Source organism: Dama dama, chromosome 6, assembly GCF_033118175.1.
Source record: "Dama dama isolate Ldn47 chromosome 6, ASM3311817v1, whole genome shotgun sequence".
NCBI classification, from domain to species: domain Eukaryota; kingdom Metazoa; phylum Chordata; class Mammalia; order Artiodactyla; family Cervidae; genus Dama; species Dama dama.
The window spans coordinates 18,967,671-18,986,029 of NC_083686.1; the positions used below are offsets into that span (position 1 = coordinate 18,967,671).

Genomic DNA, 18,359 nt, shown 5'->3' on the forward strand with positions numbered 1-18,359 from the left:
ATTATTTTATGCTGAAGTAATGTACTTTGACTGTTACTTGTAGAGTTGCCAAACTAAATGACACTCTTCCTTTTTCCCCTGTACTTTTATTAAAATGGTCAAATTCTTCAGAGTTATTCTCTGAATAATGAATATGAATTGTTATCCATATAATGAATTTGGACTACTTCCCTCATGTCACCTGTCTTTTAGCATGAAGGCTGTTTGAAAAATAGGTGGGGGTGTAATTCTTTATCAAACAGTACCATAGAACTAGTTAAGAGAATTTTGTCTGGACCTTTTCTTTGTAGGATAGCCTGTTGTACATTGGTTAAACATTAACTGGAGACATCTTAAAAGACTTTTGTTCTTTTCTGCCTTTGATGTTTCATTTAGCTTTTGGGAAAGTCACATTGCTTTTTGTTGGACTGAAGGAAAGGATTTTAAATGATTATATTGACTCAGATCTGAATCATCTAAAATTAGTTTCCCTAGACCAACCAAAATATAGTTGTAATTTTGGACTGAGTTTGGCCTTCTGCCCATAGGCTAGTGGGTACAGTTGTGTCTGTGGGATATTATATATATATATATATATATATATGCCTTCCAGAATTGGCTAGATTTAATGAAGGCTTTTCTTTTGATTTCTTTCTCCTTTAGGACATGTGAATATGAAATTTGCCATAGTTAATTTGGTGGGTAGCAATAAAACCAAATATCTGTGTCCTTTTTTCCTCTGTGTTGAAAATGAGGCTTAATTCTGAAAGTTTTGAAGTAATCTTTTTCTTACAAATTTTACCTGATATTAACAAAACTGTGTGAGTGCTTGTAATTTACACAGTAGTTTGTTCATAGCAAGTCATCTGACCTGGACTGTCAAGGAAGTTAACTACTAGAGATGGAAGGTAGAACTCACTGATTTTGGTTACACTGATGTTTTCATTACTATTCATTTCTCTTTGAACAGGTCATTCCTTTCAACAGCTGTTGATGAAATTCAGGAACATACTCTTTTATTGAGCAATTGTCATAAGTGCCAAGGAGTAGGAAAGTGAAATCCCAGATTAATGATAGCCATGTTGTATTGTTTAATAGGCAGTGAAATCAACTGTGCAGACCATCACTGTTGGAGGCGTGAGCACATCACAGTTTAAGACAATTATTCCTCTGGCAACTGCTCCCAATGTCCAGCAGATTCAAGTGCCTGGAAGCAAGTTTCATTATGTCCGACTTGTTACTGCCACAACAGCCAGTAGCTCCACCCAGCCAGTTAGTCAGAACCCCAGTACAAACACTCAGCCTCTCCAGCAAGGTTGGTAACCGTTTCTTTTAAAAACAGTAATGAATGTGTTAAACCTGATCATAGGAAGTGATCCTTTTCTTGCTGAAATCCTGATTAAGCAGGCATTTCAGCTGAGAGTTTGAATCAGCAGCTGTTGCAGAAGGCAGTGAAATAGAATATATCCCAGTTGTATGTAACTAGAGTATTTTGTTCTGCTAGAAACTGATACATAGTGTGCTGTAGTACCAGATGATGATTTATCAGTTTGTGGGTAGCCATTTGATTGCTGATTTAAAAACCTACCATTATGCCAGTGGGATTGATTTAAAGGGAACCAAATTATTTATAATCTTTTTTTCTAAACTACAAAGCTGTCTAAACTGCACAGGGTTTGGGATCAGTTGAAATGACCAGTAGGCAAGGTATAAATGATTAGTATGTACTTCATCCTTTATGTACTTTGAATGTATAATTGATAATGAAAATCAGTTAAAATGTCATTTTGCTCGATTTTATTTTTCCTGGGAAGTATTCCTGTTAGTAGTCCTACTTCTGTTTGTGCTTAATCCTTCCAACTGCCTGATGTAATACACGGATTCACACATATAACCTTTATCCATATTTATCTACTTGTTAAAAAATTGAAACTGAAAGGATCAGGACAGCTTATATTTAGGGTCTAATTTTTTTCCTTGGAAGATCACTGCATATTCCATCAGTGTCAAATGGCAGGTGAATGATCTGTTGTTTATTGGATGTAGCTAGACGGATTAAAGACCATTTGTTTGCTCCTTCATTTTTATTAAAGGATCAGAGGGTTGGAGCTGTCCATTGCTAATAGCTCGTTCATCTAAGTCTAAGGAAAAGTGGAAGAAAAAACTTGTTTTATAAATTACTGATGGGAGAAAACGGAATATGCCTTAGGGAAATAGTATTTTGGTGTGTATTAAAATTAGACACCTTAAGTAATTATAGTTTCTGTTCTCTCTTTAAACTGATTATGAAAGAAAATCTTTTGTTATAGTGTTCTTAATGAGAGGAAAAATGACATTTGCATGTACTGGTGACTAAGGGAGTCAAATTTATATTCTCTCATTGCCTAGGAAGTGCTGCTCAGTGCTACAGTTTTCTTAGATACATGACGATATAAAGCAGTCACTAGATACAGTTGGTTATATTTTATGTTTGTGTGTTTGTATGTATGGAAATACGCTGAGCATCCACTTCCAGTGTGACTTAACACTGATTTATTCATCATCAAGAATAAGTCTTTGGTGTGAGCAGAAGAGGAAGCTGAAGATCCAAGAAGAGTTAGAGGAATGGGTTGGGTGTTTCATAATTCTGGTGTGTTTACTGGTTCCTTCTTTCCCCACCATACGTCTGTCTTTTCTGCTTCCCTCTGCTTCTCTGTTCTCTTTGCCTCTTTGCAATCCCTCACCCCCTCCTGCTTCCCCATAGCTTCCTTTTTTGCTTTCCTTCAGCCTCTCTTTGTCCCCCCGCCCCCATCTCCTTCACATCTGTCTATTCCCTCTTCCCTCCTACTTGCATACATATACCACCCATGCTGTTTCCTTTCTATTCACCCAGTTTTCCTCTTTTTGTCTTTCTCTCCTATCCCATGGAAGATCTGGGTGTATGAAAAAGATATTATTTCATAGAAATAATGAATTAATATCTCTATTTTCATTAGAGAGATACTAAATAGTCACTCTAGTTCATGAAACATGCTAAAATCTTTCTGAAGGCTCGGTTCCCTACGAGGGATTTACTTAAAAGCCAAAGGGAACTGGGCTCATCTTGTCCATTTTCCCATCAAAGCCATACAGACACCAGTAGTCAAAGGTTCCGCCATGGTCTTTTCTGGCTGGATGGCAGATAGCCCAGTGGAAGGACCCAGAAGATTGCTTGGTTCATTAACCTCTTTAGAATATAATCTACAGTCTTGGTGAGTGAGGAAATCGACTTAAGAAACTAAAAGCCCTCAAAGCAGGTATGGTTTCTGAAGTTTTGAAGGAGACTATTCTGAAAGGATTGTTCAGAATTCCTATTGAAGACCAAAACATTAAAGATTATGCCAACTTCTGTGAAAGCTGCAAGAGGGATAATGTGGGACCATGCTCAAAAGTTGAGGAGAAATCTAGACTGTTGACTAAGACATGTAACATCAATATGACCACCCCCCATGTATATTTCATCATGTTCTTTTTTTCTGGCAACTGTTTTCTGTTTTCTCCATTCTCCAGATACCAGTTAAAACCCAGCATGCATATGGCAAGCTAATGTAAACCTGGAGTTCCCAAGTTTTCTAGCTCTTTGTACATGTGTGCGTGCTGGTGTGTGCATGCATGTGTGTGCGCACACATGGGGACATGTCCGCTGTCCTAATCCAAATGAGATCCACTCAAGTCTCCCGCGAGAGGTGAATGAGGGCAAGAGGCATACTCCTTCCCCGTCATCTCACAGCCCAGCAGGAAAGTTCCTGCATTTCTGTGCACTTACCTCCACATCACTGCTGCCACACTCACGGAGCAGTGACCAGCGTCACCTTGTCAAGGAACAGGTGGTGTAGAGAGACCCCTTTTCTATGTCCCAGGCATGAATTCAGGCTTTTAATTTCTTTTTAGTTCATCTTTTAATTCTTCATAGTATTGCTGAGACCAGTCTAACCTGTATTAAAATTAAATCAGAATAGGAAACAGTTTCAAATCGGGTGTCAGGTGTCACTGCTCCTGTAATTCATGGTCACACTTTTTTTGTATAGCAACTCTATCGAGATACAGTTCAGATCTACCATAGGATTGACCCTTACGTTAAACACGGGACAGTTTAGTGATGTTTAGTATATTCAGAGATAGCGCAGCCCCCCGCACTGACCACGCACTCTTTCTGGAGGTCTCTCTCCTTCCCACCTCCCCCCTCCTCCCTAGTCTGTTACCTTGTTGTGGAGGCCTGCGCCCTTTCAGATCAGAGTACTCGCTCTGTCTCCTGTTCTTCCAGGGCTCTCAACTTTTTGTCTTCAGCCATCAACCCTCCCATCCCTACCAAAAGTGTAAAAAAAAAAAAAAAAAATCTCTTAACATTGTTAACAGCCTTTCTGTTCAAGGAATTCTGTTCTTTACTGTTCTGAACAGTTTGTCTCAGTTTCCACGGCAGTTTATTATCTCAGCCTCTCTTTCATCGCAGGCTCTAGGCCTTTGGTGTAAATAAGACCTGAAGGATGTCCTTTCTGTCTTCTCAGATCCCTCCTGTAGACTGTGGAAGTGGCAGTAGGCTTGATTGGAACCTGTACGCCTTTTGATCCAAACATACAGGTCTAGTGCCGGCCTGTCTCCTGAATTTCACCATCTCACGCCATTTCTCCATGTTAGGTTTCATCTTCCCTTCCGGTCAGCGCATCCTTGAATGTTTCGCGCTAATGGCCACCGTTTTCCCTTTCACTTGAGAGTTCAGGATGGCTGACCCTTCTTCCCTCGTGCTTACATCTCCATCCTTTCCCTGCCACCCTGACTCTTCAGCTCTTCCCTCCTTTCCATTCCCAGTGCCATCACCCCAGGTCAGGCTCTCAGGTTCTGTCCTCAGAATTCCGACTTCCTTTGTTCCTCACGGCTCTGTTGGGTTTTACATGCTGCTGCTGCGAACGGCTTCCCTTTGTGCTCTTCCAGTAATGTTTCTTTACTTCACAATGCTCAGAAACTTCTGATCGCTTACTGAATTAAAAATACAGATGAAGTTTATAGATCTGTACCCTCACATTCAAAACCTTCAACAAAACAGCCAGAGTCAGCTTTCTTTTTTTTTTTTTTTTGGCCAGCACTAGCCTACTTTTAACCTGTAGTCCCAGCCAGACTTATCTGTTCCCAAGCATTTTGTGAAGAGAAGCTTCAAATGCTAAGCTTTCCAGCATCGGGCCCCCCACTTGTCAGGCTCTGCTTCTGCGGCGACCTCTGTCCTCCGGTCTGCGTGCCCGCGCTGCAGCCTGGCCGTCGGTCAGGACCCATCTCAGGCTCTGTCCTCCGGTCTGCGTGCCCGCGCTGCAGCCTGGCCGTCGGTCAGGACCCATCTCAGGCTCTGTCCTCCGGTCTGCGTGCCCGCGCTGCAGCCTGGCCGTCGGTCAGGACCCATCTCAGGCTCTGTCCTCCGGTCTGCGTGCCCGCGCTGCAGCCTGGCCGTCGGTCAGGACCCATCTCAGGCTCTGCCCTCCCTCCTGTTCCCATCCCCTGCTAGGCAGATGTATGTTCCGTCTCCTCTGGACTCCCACAGTGCTTTCTCTTTTTTTTTTAATTAATTTTTATTTTATTTGAGTACTTGTCTAATCTGCTCTGCTTGAATGTAATAATCTCTTTGAGCAAGTGTCTTGTACTGTAGTTTCCCTGGAACACTGTTCACAGTGACATTTGTGCAGCAGTAAGGTGTAACACCACCAGTAACAACAGTGGCTACTAACATGTATTGAGTGCTTGCTGTTTGTTGAGCACTGCTCTAATACATTTTCATGAATTAACATGTTTAATCCTCTTACCCTGTGAGGGAGATACTACCCCTACACTGCAGGCGAGGACACAGGAAAGAGAACTTAAGTAGTGAGAAAGCAGCGGGATCGGGGTTTGAACCCCTCAGTCTTGACTTATGACTTAGGAGACTATTCATTTTTTTAAATTTATTTTGTTATTGAAGTGTAGTTGAATTAAGGGGATGATATTATTAACCTTCCTGCTATGCTGCCTTTTAGTAGTACTCTGTAAGTAATGAATTGTACAAGAGTGATATTTTCTCTGGCTTGAATATCAACACAGAGGTAGAAATAGAACAGCATGTAACCCACGCTCCTGAATGACAGTTTTTAATTTATGCATCATTTCATCTGACCAGATTTAGTAGTGAATCTACATAGCCTCTGAATACAGGGATACAGGTTGAAATATTTTCAGGAGAATATCTTAAACAACAGACAATCCCTCATAAAGCCGGCAGACTAGAGCTACCTTAGACATAAGTTCCCTGGTACATGGGTTAAAGAATTTTGAAAATAACTCTCTTGGTCAAAGATTCTACCAAGTAGGAAACCAGTGGAATTATTTAAGCTTTTTCATGAGGATATTCTGAAGGAACTAAGTATCTTAAATGTTTTAAACAACTATTTTCTGTAAATAAACTGTCCTTCTCCTCCCTCCTTTTTTACAAAGCAAAGCCAGTTGTTGTTAACACCACCCCGGTGCGGATGTCCGTCCCACTTGTCTCAGCGCAGACAGTCAAACAAGTGAGTGTCATGCCACTTCTCTCAGTCTCTCCCAAACAGAAGTTTACCTCTAGAATTGAAAGTTAAGAAAAGATTTATTTGTGTATTTTTATTAAAGCAGAGTTGATATACAATATTATATGTTACAGGTGTACAGTATAGTGATTCACAGTTTCTAATAGTATACTCCATTTCTAGTTACTACAAAATGTTGGGTATATTCCCTGTGTTGTACAATATACCCTTGTAGCTTATTTCTGTATAATGGTTTGGACCTTCTAATCCCCTAAGTGTAAGAGATTTCAACTGAATTGAGAAGCTATGAAATTTATTTTTGTGGTCCCTGATACACTGCTTTTCTTTGTAGGTCGTTCCAAAACCAATCAATCCAACTTCTCAGATAGTCACCACCAGCCAGCCACAGCAGCGGCTCATCATGCCTGCCACCCCACTGCCACAAATCCAGCCAAACCTCACGAACCTGCCACCAGGCACTGTGCTGGCCCCAGCTCCAGGAACAGGGAACGTGGGCTACGCAGTGCTTCCTGCTCAGTACGTGACTCAGGTATGGGCAGAAAATCCAGTCACTGCATTTCAAAAAGCTTACGTGTGTGTGTGTGCATGCATGCTCAGTCGACTGTTTGCGACCTCATAGACTGTAGCCCTCCAGGCTTCCCTGTCCATGGGATTCTCCAGGTGAGAATACTGGAGTGGGTTGTCATTTCCTACTCCAGGGGATCTTCTCGACCCAGGGATTGATCCCACATCTGCATTGGCAGGCGGGTTCTTTACCCCTGCACCACCTGGGAAGTCTCCTTGGAAAGGTTAATCAGGTCTAAGATGTCTAGCATTGTCACATTCTAAAACTACTCAAAAACATGTAACTCAGACTCTTCCCAAAACCTTGACAGTTAATAAAAACTTCCAAGTTTATTTTTATATATCTTTAGCATTTAGATATGTACAACGCAAGTCAGGTATACAAGTCAGGCAGTTTGGAGCTGAGAACAGTTTGGTGGGAGGGCGAGATCATGTAGATAGAAGAGAAAGTAGGTTGAGTCAAGATTAGCCATCCCAGTGAGTTTAGAAAGGGCTGTAATGAATAAGATGCCACTGACTTGTTCTTGGAAACTAGACTGTGAGATGTGTTTCCAGGTGACGTATCTGGTGGCCGTCTCTCCAGACCTGGTCATCTTTAGATGACAGCTGTAGATGACATCTGGTTATCTTTGGCATCAGAACCACATTGTCTGGTTGGCTGGCTTTCATTAGGAGTGCTGCTTTCTAGGAAGCAGATAGAAGTAGTTTTCCTTTTCATGTAAGAGTCAATCCCTGGTATCTCAGATGGTAAAGAATCTGCCTGCAGTTGAGGAGACTCAGGTTCTATCCCTGGGTCAGGAAGATCCTCTGGAGAAGTGAGTGGCAACCCAGTCCAGCATTCTTGCCTGGAGAATTCCATGGACAGAGGAACCTGTAGACAGAGGGCTGTAGGAACCTGTGGACAGAGGGCTACAGGCCATAGGGTCGCAAAGAGTCAGACATAACAGAGCAATTAACACTTTGACTTTTCTAAGCTGTTGTTCAGTTTTGATGTATTCATATTATAAGAGAGAGACAGGCAAATTTTTCTGTGTATGTTAAAGAAATGTACTTCGGAGTATAATATCTGGCTACTGGTTGAAAAAATTAGTGTTCAGTATTTTTATCATTAGCATCTCTTTTCTTATATTTAGAATCAGTACGAAATAGAAACTTAATTTATGCATATAACTTCTCCTTCTCTATAACTTGTGATAAATGATCACAGTTTATTTGCAAGTAGACACATTGCATTTTTCTTGCTGATACAAGTTACTATAGTATTTTCAGGACATTCATCTAGAATTTTCTAATTTTGATAGTTATTCCTCTGTGAAAGAAGGTCTTCCATTTGTGCCATGTAGTACTTTAAAATGTTCACATTGTTTTTTTACTTCTGGTATTCGTTTTGGGTCTTTAGAAGAGCTCCATGAGGTAGTAAGTATTTTTGTATGAAATTTTCCTGTTATTCCTATTTTAAGAGGTGATTTTGTGCTTTTCCCCCATCATTATATTTAGGGATACTGTCCATTTTTGTAAACAGGGTCTGAAATTACCTTTCTTTATATGTAGCTACAGCAGTCTTCCTATGTGTCTATAGCAAGCAACTCTAACTTTACTGGAACACCTGGTATCCAGACCCAGGCAAGGCTTCCATTCAATGGGTGAGTTATTTGGATATATTTTAAGTTGTTGTTTCAGGTTAAATGCAGCATCAAATATCCATACATATTTCAAAATACATGTATTTGATTTTTCTCCCCTCAAAGCCATGTGAGCGTGCCCCTGCAGTACTTTTTATTTTGTAATACTTTAAACAGAAAAGTTGCAGGAATCGTCAAGAGAACTCCCAAATTATCTTTTACTCCCATTCACCAATTCAGCTGCAGGTGTTTTGTTATTTTCTTTCTGTCTGTTTTCTCTCTTTCTCTATCTCCTCCTGAATATGTCTGAAAATGATATTACCTAGTTTTTAAATTATTGTTTAGAGCCTTGCTTTTTTTCATTTATAGATATTTTTTAATCCATTAATTGCTGTCTTTATAATATTGGTTGAGAAGCTTTAGTTAGTTACATGGAACCAGTCTTCCCCTTCTCTCCCCTCCTGAATTCCAACTTCACACACCCTTTTCTACTTACTACGTTTTATAATTGAATCTCAAAAGAGTTTAGGAGATTTCAACTTTAGTTCTCTTAGAAGAGAGAGTACTTTTTGTGGATTGTTCTTTAGAAACTGTTGATAACTTCCTTTTCTCTGTTTTAGTCCACCTTTTCACATTACAACTTACTTTTTGAATTTAATGTATATGGAACAACATAGCAAACTTTTATTAAAGGTGGATATATTTGTTAAAACTTTATTTTAGGAGGAATTTACAGGTTAGACACTTTTCTAATTGTACATAGTTACCTTCGATTGATTAAAATGTCTACTTTTTTGTGTGTCTCTGTATAGCATAATCCCATCAGAGTCTGCCAGTCGGCCCAGAAAGCCCTGTAATTGTACAAAATCGCTGTGTTTAAAATTGTAAGTCTTTTTGCTACTGTTTCCTCATTTGATATAACTGAAAGTGCTTTAAAAAATAAATGGAGCTAACTAAAAATTCTTAACAGACCGATTTCATAAGTCATAATTATGTAAGCAGACAGGTGAATGCTGGAGCACATACGACAGTGTACACACACTCTCAGCTGGGAAGAGAGAAGCAATTTTAGGGTCCCTACCACAGGGGAGGTACCGCAGCAGGAGACAGACTGGTCTCTGCCCTTACTAATAAGTTTGAACTTATTTAGGACTTTTGTGTTTGGTCTCCTAAATGAGATGGTACTCTTGAATAGTCTTTTAAATTGTTGATTAATTTGCTTGTTAGTACTGAACTAAGAGATTTGACATGAAACGGTTAAATAAAAAGCAAGGGTCTTATGAGGGTTTAGAATCCAAAGAAACATGACAATAGTTCAAGTGAGCATGTTCCACTAATAGAACATAGCCCATGTTTTTCCTTTTTGCGATTTTGAAATAACTTACTTTTGAGTGCGTAAAGTCACATAGCTCTTGTATTGACAGCTGTTACTACTAGAACTAGGTTTATAAACCAAAATTCTAGGGATTTGGGGGCTTTACCTTTGAGCCCTGTCTTGTAGTTGACAATCAGTGTACGTTGTCAACTCTGTAAGTAAGTGGCTCCGAGTACATTTCTAAAATGCTTTACTGCGTGTATAATGCTACTAAAGAAGATAATTTCTAGTTTTGTGTTTCTTTAAACAATGACTTTTTTATGTGACTTACTCTGATTTTTATATTCCAGATACTGTGATTGCTTTGCAAATGGTGAATTTTGCAACAACTGCAATTGTACTAATTGTTATAATAACTTGGAACATGAAAATGAAAGGCAAAAAGCAATAAAGGTGATTATTTTTTATTTCTTTCATCTGACAAGTTTCCCGTTTCACCTGTTTTTTGTTGAGCTCAAGTATTTTACAAAAAATGTTAATTCCCTTTTGCAGAGTTGAAGTTTAATCTATTGTGATTTAACATGGCTTGATATCTGATCTGTTTTGACAGGCATGCCTTGACAGAAATCCAGAAGCTTTTAAGCCTAAGATAGGGAAAGGGAAGGAGGGAGAATCTGATCGACGTCACAGCAAAGGATGTAATTGCAAACGATCAGGATGTCTTAAGAACTACTGTGAATGCTATGAGGTGAGATGGGTTGGGAAAAATGATCTAACCATCTTTTGAAAATAACTTTAGAAAGGGCATACAAAAAAATTTACTGTGGGACTTAACCTGGCAATCCAGTGGTTAAGTCTCCGTGCTTCCACTGCAGGGGACTCAGGTTCGATCCCTGGTCGGGGAACTAGGATCCCGCATGCCTCACAGCACAGCCAAAAAAAAAAGTTTATTTGTAAATTGAGAAATTACTTTGCTTTTGCAGTTTGAAAATACTGCAGTTGGAAAAGTCAGCCTTAATTTGAGGAAGACCTGCCTTCTGGCTTCCCAAGCAGGACTTTGGAGGAACAATACCTTCCTTTTGTCGTTACAGTTTGGGGTCTCACTGGCAGATTTATCAGCTCATAACTTCTTGTACCCAGAAGTATGCAAACCATAGTACCAGTTTATGGATTTTCAATAAAAATAACATCAAAGTGAATTGGAAACTGTAGTAGTGGTTCTCCACTGAGGGGTATTACTACACAGTTTCTCCCCGAGAGACTTTTTGGAAAAATACATGGATAACTAAGTAACCTGCATCCCAGGGTGCAGTCCTGAGAGTGTAGTCTTATCCTGCCCCAAATGCCACTAGTGCCCTGTTGAAGAACTCTGTAGAAAACGAAATTGTTAGGAGGTTTGCCTTGTGAGCATAAAAGTAGGTAAGGAGGAATTTGTAGTTGCTGGATGAGGTTACTGAACTACTGAAGGATTTAGGGAATCCAAAGCGGAATGTTGGGAGGGAGAGGAATTCATAATAAAAATAGCATTGTGAAATCCCTTTAATGTGATACTGTATGTATGTGTTTGCATAAGCGGGATTACCAATGTGTTCATGGTGATTTGATTGAGGCGGCTGGATTATGGATGACCTTTATTTTTTAATATTGTGATGTATTATTCATATTTTTTTAGAAAGAATATACGTTACTCATATCAGGAGGAAAATCTATAGTGAGGGGAAAATTGTATGGAAGGCCTCAATCAAGCATAGTATAGCCACTCTCAGAATGGCCAACAATACTGGACCTGGCTACACGCAGAGCTGGCTCGTTGGGTGTTGCTAGCAAGAGATGTTTCCATTTTATCGTCTGTCAGTTGACCAGCTAACTCTCTTCTGTTGACTTGATCACAGAATCTGTTGCAGTGATGTCCTGTGGTTTTTGTTTGCTGTTTTCACTGGCGTTCAGTTGCCTTACAGTGTTGCTAGTTTCTGCATCACAGCAAAGTGGGCTGAGCTGTAACAGCATACATGTGCCCCCTTTGTCACCGCAGCGCGCTGAGCAGAGTCCCTGTGCTGGACAGTTGGTTCTCATTATCTTTTGGGTTTGATTTGGAAGCTTTTCTTTTGTAAATCTTTTAGGCAAAAATAATGTGTTCCTCAATATGCAAGTGTATTGGCTGTAAGAATTTTGAAGAAAGCCCAGAAAGAAAGACGCTGATGCACTTGGCAGATGCAGCTGAAGTTAGGGTGCAGCAGCAAACAGCCGCGAAGACCAAGTTATCCTCTCAGATTTCAGACTTGCTTACCAGGCCAGCACCAGCTTTGAATAGCGGAGGAGGGAAGTAAGTTGATATTTTAATAGCTTTTTATAGTATGATATATTCATTTCTGATACAGTTTCTCTTGGGGGGCAGAATTGGGCTCATATTTTTGGTTGTTGCAAACCTGACTTTTCTATTTTCTTTTTTTTTTAATTTTTATTTATTTCTTTACTTTTCTATTTTCTACCATGAATTACTTGTGAAAGAATATAAAAGTAACAGAAAAATCACTGTCATATATTATATAGTTGTAAAATGCACAGTAAAGTTTTAGGTCACCGGGCTTATTAATTGGATTTCTTCCTACTAAATGAGGTAATTATGTAATTTTACAAACCCTGAAGAAAAACAGAATTTTTGTACCTCTTACTGGTTGTTATTCACCTTTCTTCCCATTCTTACCTTCTCTTGCCTTTCCCGTGTCCCGCCCTGGCACTTTCCCCTCCTCATTGGAACACCTCACATACTGCATTATTGAATCTCCTCCTTTTCTTAGACTGCCGAGCTTTGGAGCAGGAAAGCTGGAGCCTTACTGTCGGGCCAGCCTGAGTTTTATAGTTCCTGGTGCTCTTGTGGTTTGTGACTTTGACAGGCACTTCATCTCTCTGAGCCTCACCTCAGTTTTCTTACCTTTACCGTCACCCTTTTTGTGTGGCCGTGAGGAGTCAAGGAAAGCTTGGCAGGGCCCAGTGCAACAGAGTCTGCTGACTTGAATTTGTATTTGAGTGTGTAAGAGGTTAATTTGAGGAATTATTAAATGGAATGAGCCTTGCAAATGGTATTTTATTTAAAATGCCTAGGTTGAAATAAGATCCAAATTATAAAACTTATAAAAGTAAGGCTTTTGTACAAAATATTTTGGATATTAATTCTAAAGAACTCTTATAACTGGCATATAATCAGCAAGATGTTCTTGGACTGACTGAAGCAGAAGTGGGCAGATGCGTTCATGAGAGGCACCACAAGGGGTCCTTTCTGGTCAGCTGCTTCTAGTATCCGCCTGTTAGTCTCTAAGTCATGACTAACTGCATACTCCATGGGCAGTAGGCCACCAGGCTCCTCTGTCCATGGGATTCTCCAGGCAAGGATACTAGAGTGGGTAGCCTTTCCCTTCTCCAGGGGATCTTCCCAACCCAGGATTGAACCCGGTTCTCCTGCGTTGCAGGCAGATTCTTTACCACTGAGCCACCAGGGAAGCCCAATCTAATATCTCTGTGGAGATTAAACATACTGCTACGCTAAAACATTTACAAGTAATTTTTCAACTCTGGAAAATGTTTGTTATTATGAAGTGTGAAAGAACACAAAATCATACTCTATAATCAAAACTTAAGTATAGAGACTTCCCCAGTAGTCCAGTGGTTATGACTTCATGCATCCAATATAGGGGGCAAGTGTTCAATCCCTGGTCAGGGAACGGAGATCCCACATGCCACGCGGCACAGCCAAAAGGGAAAAAAAACACTATAAGAAAAACTTGTAAGTATTAAAAAAGCCCTACTAACATGTTAATAGGCTTTTGCCTTTGAGTGGCAAAAATTTGAATTTTTTTCTTTCCGTTTACTCTCCTGTAGTTTCCAAATACTATATAATGAATGCTACTATTATACATGATTACTTAATTATACAATATTATTGTAATATTAACTTTAGTATTTTAAGATTGTTTTCTAATTTAAAATTAGAAATTTTTATATTTTAATTCTAACTTTTTATATTAAAAAAATTTCCATGCAGGTGAAATCCTGTTACCCTGTCTTGTCATAGTGGGCCTTCATTTCTAACTTCATTCGTTTGGTGGTTCCCTTTGATCAGAGACTGCTCGCTTACAGGTTGTTTAGTGGTTAGAGTAGGTTACCTGATTTTTGTCTCTTAGGCTTCAAGACTTGGCTCCATATAGCTAGCCTCAGGGTGGATTCCTCTGAGTTAATAATAGTTTAGGTCTTTATGACTGAAACTTCCTGTACAGAACAGTATCTGTGCCCCCATTGTTTTGTTTTTGTTATGGAATAATGGAAAATTTTGGTGTGGTTTGTTTTTTTTTTACAAAAACAAACGGGACTATAGGAAAGTGCTTTATTTTCTTTGTTGTCCAGGAGAGGACAGTGCTTTCAGGTTCCAACATTACACGTTTCATTCATTGAGCAGACATTCGTGGAGTGTGTGTCAGGCACCACTCTCAGAAGTGCAGAAACAACAGTAAGTAAGACAACAACTGCACTCAGAGCTTACATTCCTGAATCAGGAGGACTTTTGTTATAGCAGTAGCCCGTCAACATGTAGAATTACATCATTCAGTTAACCAGGTAATCTTGTCTAGGTCGTGTTTTATATCAAATGTTATATTTAAAAATGTGAAGTTCTTTGGGATGTGCTTGTGTTCATGGCACCAACTGTGATGTTCACTGTGCCTGCTGAATCATGAAAATGTAGACAGAGTTGTCCAGGTGAATGTCAGCCACTTCTGCCGATATTCAACACCACCATCATCTCTTTCTCAAAAATCATTGCAGGTTGCCATTTACGTTTGTTACTAAGGAAGTAGCTGAAGCCACGTGTAATTGCCTTCTTGCCCAGGCGGAGCAGGCAGACAAGAAGGGAAAATCAAAGGCAGCTGCTGAACGGATGATACTTGAGGAATTTGGGCGATGCTTAATGAGCGTCATCAACTCTGCAGGAAAAGCAAAAAGTGACCCTTGTGCCATGAATTGCTAACTCTTGCACAAAAAACTGCTTAAATGGAACTGTACAGAAAATTGAAGGTGCAGGGACACTTGATTTTTCTGGAAATAGCTTGACAATTATTGTATTGTTAATTCAGTCCTTGAGACCTGAAATTATATTGACGGAGAAGAAATTTTAAATGAGGAAATTAGTACATTTTAAATCTTGGTTAAATCTGCTTATGCCCCTTCTAAATTGAATTTTTCTTCATTGTGTTATATAGATTTTTAATTTGCTTGGGTTTCTTAAGAACTAGATGTTCTATCCTTCTGATTCTATTGACAAAGAACATTTATAAATTACTATTATATAATTTATAATGTATGGCGTTGTATGACTTTATTCCAGTACAAAAAGCCAGAGTAGTACTGGTATTACCCAGTCATTCTTTGGTACTAGCAGATAGAATGTCTATATAAACAAATTCTTATGAAACATATTCAGATGACATTTTATGTTTAGAAAAGCACTATCTTTTTAAGAAAAATTAACTTTTTAGGGTGAATCCTGGAATAATATCCTGTTGTCAACTTTGGGAATTGTCAGAAGGGGAAATAATTTGTAGGCACACTTTTAAAATAAAAAAGTTATTTTGCTTTTTTAAAAAACATAAAAGTGTTATGGGACAGAAAATAATTCTCAAAAGATGGACAATTTGTTTCTACAATAAGGAGTGACTAAGAAAGGTTCTGAGATGTTTCCATTTTCTTTCAGAGAGGCAGTATGTATTTGAAATAATAAATTGTCAGTGATTAAGGGGTACTATTAAAATGAACGGTGCATATGAATAGAAGCAAACATACTAGGTAGTGATAAAGTAGAACCTTACGTAATTATCAGGTATGAAATTTGACTTGGATGGAGAAATAAAGGGTATTGAAGCTCTAAGAGATGAATTTAGAAGGAGGATTTTCATCTATACATACAGTTCTCTTTATAGACTTTTGAACTAAGAGGTTTCAAACCAATGTATGGCTCTTACTTGATTTACTGAAAGGGGCCTCCTAACAAAGCTTTCAGAATTATAGTGGGGTTTCTTTTTATAAGGGAAGCTTAATATGGCATTATTTTTAGCCAGTGATTTGGTAAGCCTACAGTATGAGTGTTTTCATATAATTACTAAAATAACATAAATCATTTTCAATAATTCAGAATTCAGAAGCTTTATGAATTTAAGAGCCCATTATAATAGGACTCTGGATTTTATGAGAAAAAACCATGTTGGAATTCAGGCATTTTGTTTGGTACCTTAATCCTCAATAATTAGTAGTATATGATTATTACATTTCCTACAAGGAATCTATAGTTGTATGTATTAAGTGTGTATATATGTTCATATGAACATGCAAGATATAGGCAATAGAAACTAAGTAATCCAAAAGAAGATTCCGTTATTAAGTATCTTCCTTTTGAAATTTGGATTTATAAAGTCATAGTGCAGTAACTTTAAATGTAGATAGTGTAGACATTGTTAGCACCTCACTCTAGTATGTTTAATTAAAATTTGTATAAATGTAAATTAGTGTAAGAGGATAAAGTAATATCTAATCAAGTTATTTTTCAAAAGATTACAATACCTTTTTGGTCTACACCTAAACTGTTCATTTTGTACATATTCTGTGTTTAATTCTAATTGCACCTTTGTGATGTGTATTTATATACAGTGTGCATAAAATGTTTGTGAAATTTGGATTACAATTGTAGATTATGTATGATGGCATTGCTTGAGAATGTTTTGCTTGTAAAAATTTGAAGGTGCAATCAAATGCTACTAGTTTTTCTGATTTTCAAGAAGCTATCTAAAGTATTAAGCCTTTTCCTTCCTGTGTAGTACTTACTAAACAACTTTTTGTATTTAGGCATTTGCATCAAATTGCTGAACAAGATTAATATCCACATTAATTCAACAATTTTAAAAGACTATTTGGGGAGGGTTGGGTATATAATTTTTTAGCTCTATTTACATCCCAAAGTAGAAAGATAAAATTTATATTTACTAGAGCTATTCAAAGAATACACTTTTCTATATTGTAAAAACAGGAACAGCAAAGTAAATCATACAGAAAATAAACATTTATACTATTCTGTAAAAAAAAGGTTTTGCATTTTTTTCTTTAATAATACCACTTTTAACTATTGAACATGCAAGAAACCTTTAAAAATATCTGATATTAAATAAACTTGACATTACTTCTGAAGGCACACAACTGAAAAATAAATATCATTTTGTTCAATTATGAACATAAATTGTGAAAGGAGAATATCTTCTTATTTCCACTGTTCTTTTAAGTAGAAACTCAACCTACTCTCGTTCCTCTTCATGTTTGATGTTCTTATGGGGAGCACCTTAATTTCCTTTTCTCAAGAACTGTAGGTCTTAACTCTGGACTGTGTGGGAAAACAGAAACTTAATGTTGCAGGTAATAAAACAAGCAGAGCAGTGACGCTGGGGGATAGACAACTGCTTTAGCTTCCCCATTTTTTTGATATGGACAACTGACATTTTCTCAGTCTTATGTAAAATGTGAATAAAAATACCTTTAGAAAAGTTTTCTATTTTTACTGTGTTATAATACAAATAACTAAGATGATGAATACTTGTTAATGTAAATGCAGCTTCAAACCAGGACCTCCAGCCCTGTGATCATACTGCATCCTTAAGTATTAATATTTTATATAGGAATTCTGGAGCAGCAGCTCAAAGGAGAGGGAAGTGAATCAGCTAAGAAGCCTTTATTACTGTAGTTACTTTTCATTATGTTAATACTTAGGAATTCTTTTTTTCTTGTTAGGGCTTCTCTAATGCACATTTTTTCCTGTATCTTTAGACCAAATGTGAACTTTTTATAATCCAAGTAACTTTATAAAATACTAAGTTATAAAGGCTTTGATTAAAACTTTATTTTAAAATTGTTTTATAAAAGCATTTAAAGCATTTTTGGTTTATTCACAAACAAAAAGTATATTCAGGGTAATGTTTATTATAAGGCCACAGACTTTAATTTAACTGTAATTTAGTGAAACAGTGACAGATTTTATTTTCTTGGGCTTCAAAATCATTGTGGACGGTGACTGCAGCCATGAATTTAAAAGACGCTTGCTCCTTGGAAGAAAAGCTATGACAAACCTAGACAGTGCATTCGAAAGCAGAGACATCACTTTGCTAACAAAGGTCTGTATGGTCAAAGCTATGGTTTTTCCAGTAATCATGTACAGGTGTGAGAGTTGGACCATAAAGGCTGAGCGCCTAAAAATTGATATTTTCAAACTGTGGTGCCGGAGAAAACTCTTTTGAG

The 18,359-nt window shown here is 38.1% G+C and overlaps 1 protein-coding gene across 10 annotated transcripts in view; it reads left to right on the plus strand.

Moving 5' to 3' along the window:
• The window catches only part of LIN54 (lin-54 DREAM MuvB core complex component), a 62,249-nt gene extending 44,636 nt beyond the window's left edge, over positions 1 to 17,613 (plus strand). For 9 of the 10 annotated variants that reach the window (XM_061145685.1, XM_061145691.1, XM_061145687.1 and 6 more), the window contains exons 5-13: positions 1,078 to 1,294; positions 6,448 to 6,521; positions 6,868 to 7,065; positions 8,652 to 8,743; positions 9,535 to 9,606; positions 10,388 to 10,490; positions 10,648 to 10,785; positions 12,158 to 12,360; positions 14,853 to 17,613. In XM_061145685.1, the coding sequence (XP_061001668.1) occupies positions 1,078 to 1,294; positions 6,448 to 6,521; positions 6,868 to 7,065; positions 8,652 to 8,743; positions 9,535 to 9,606; positions 10,388 to 10,490; positions 10,648 to 10,785; positions 12,158 to 12,360; positions 14,853 to 15,054 (1,299 nt within the window). In that variant the 3' untranslated portion in view covers positions 15,055 to 17,613. The remainder of the gene's footprint in view (positions 1 to 1,077; positions 1,295 to 6,447; positions 6,522 to 6,867; positions 7,066 to 8,651; positions 8,744 to 9,534; positions 9,607 to 10,387; positions 10,491 to 10,647; positions 10,786 to 12,157; positions 12,361 to 14,852) is intronic. The other variant, XM_061145688.1, reaches the window with a different exon arrangement.
• Positions 17,614 to 18,359: the final 746 nt, after the last annotated feature.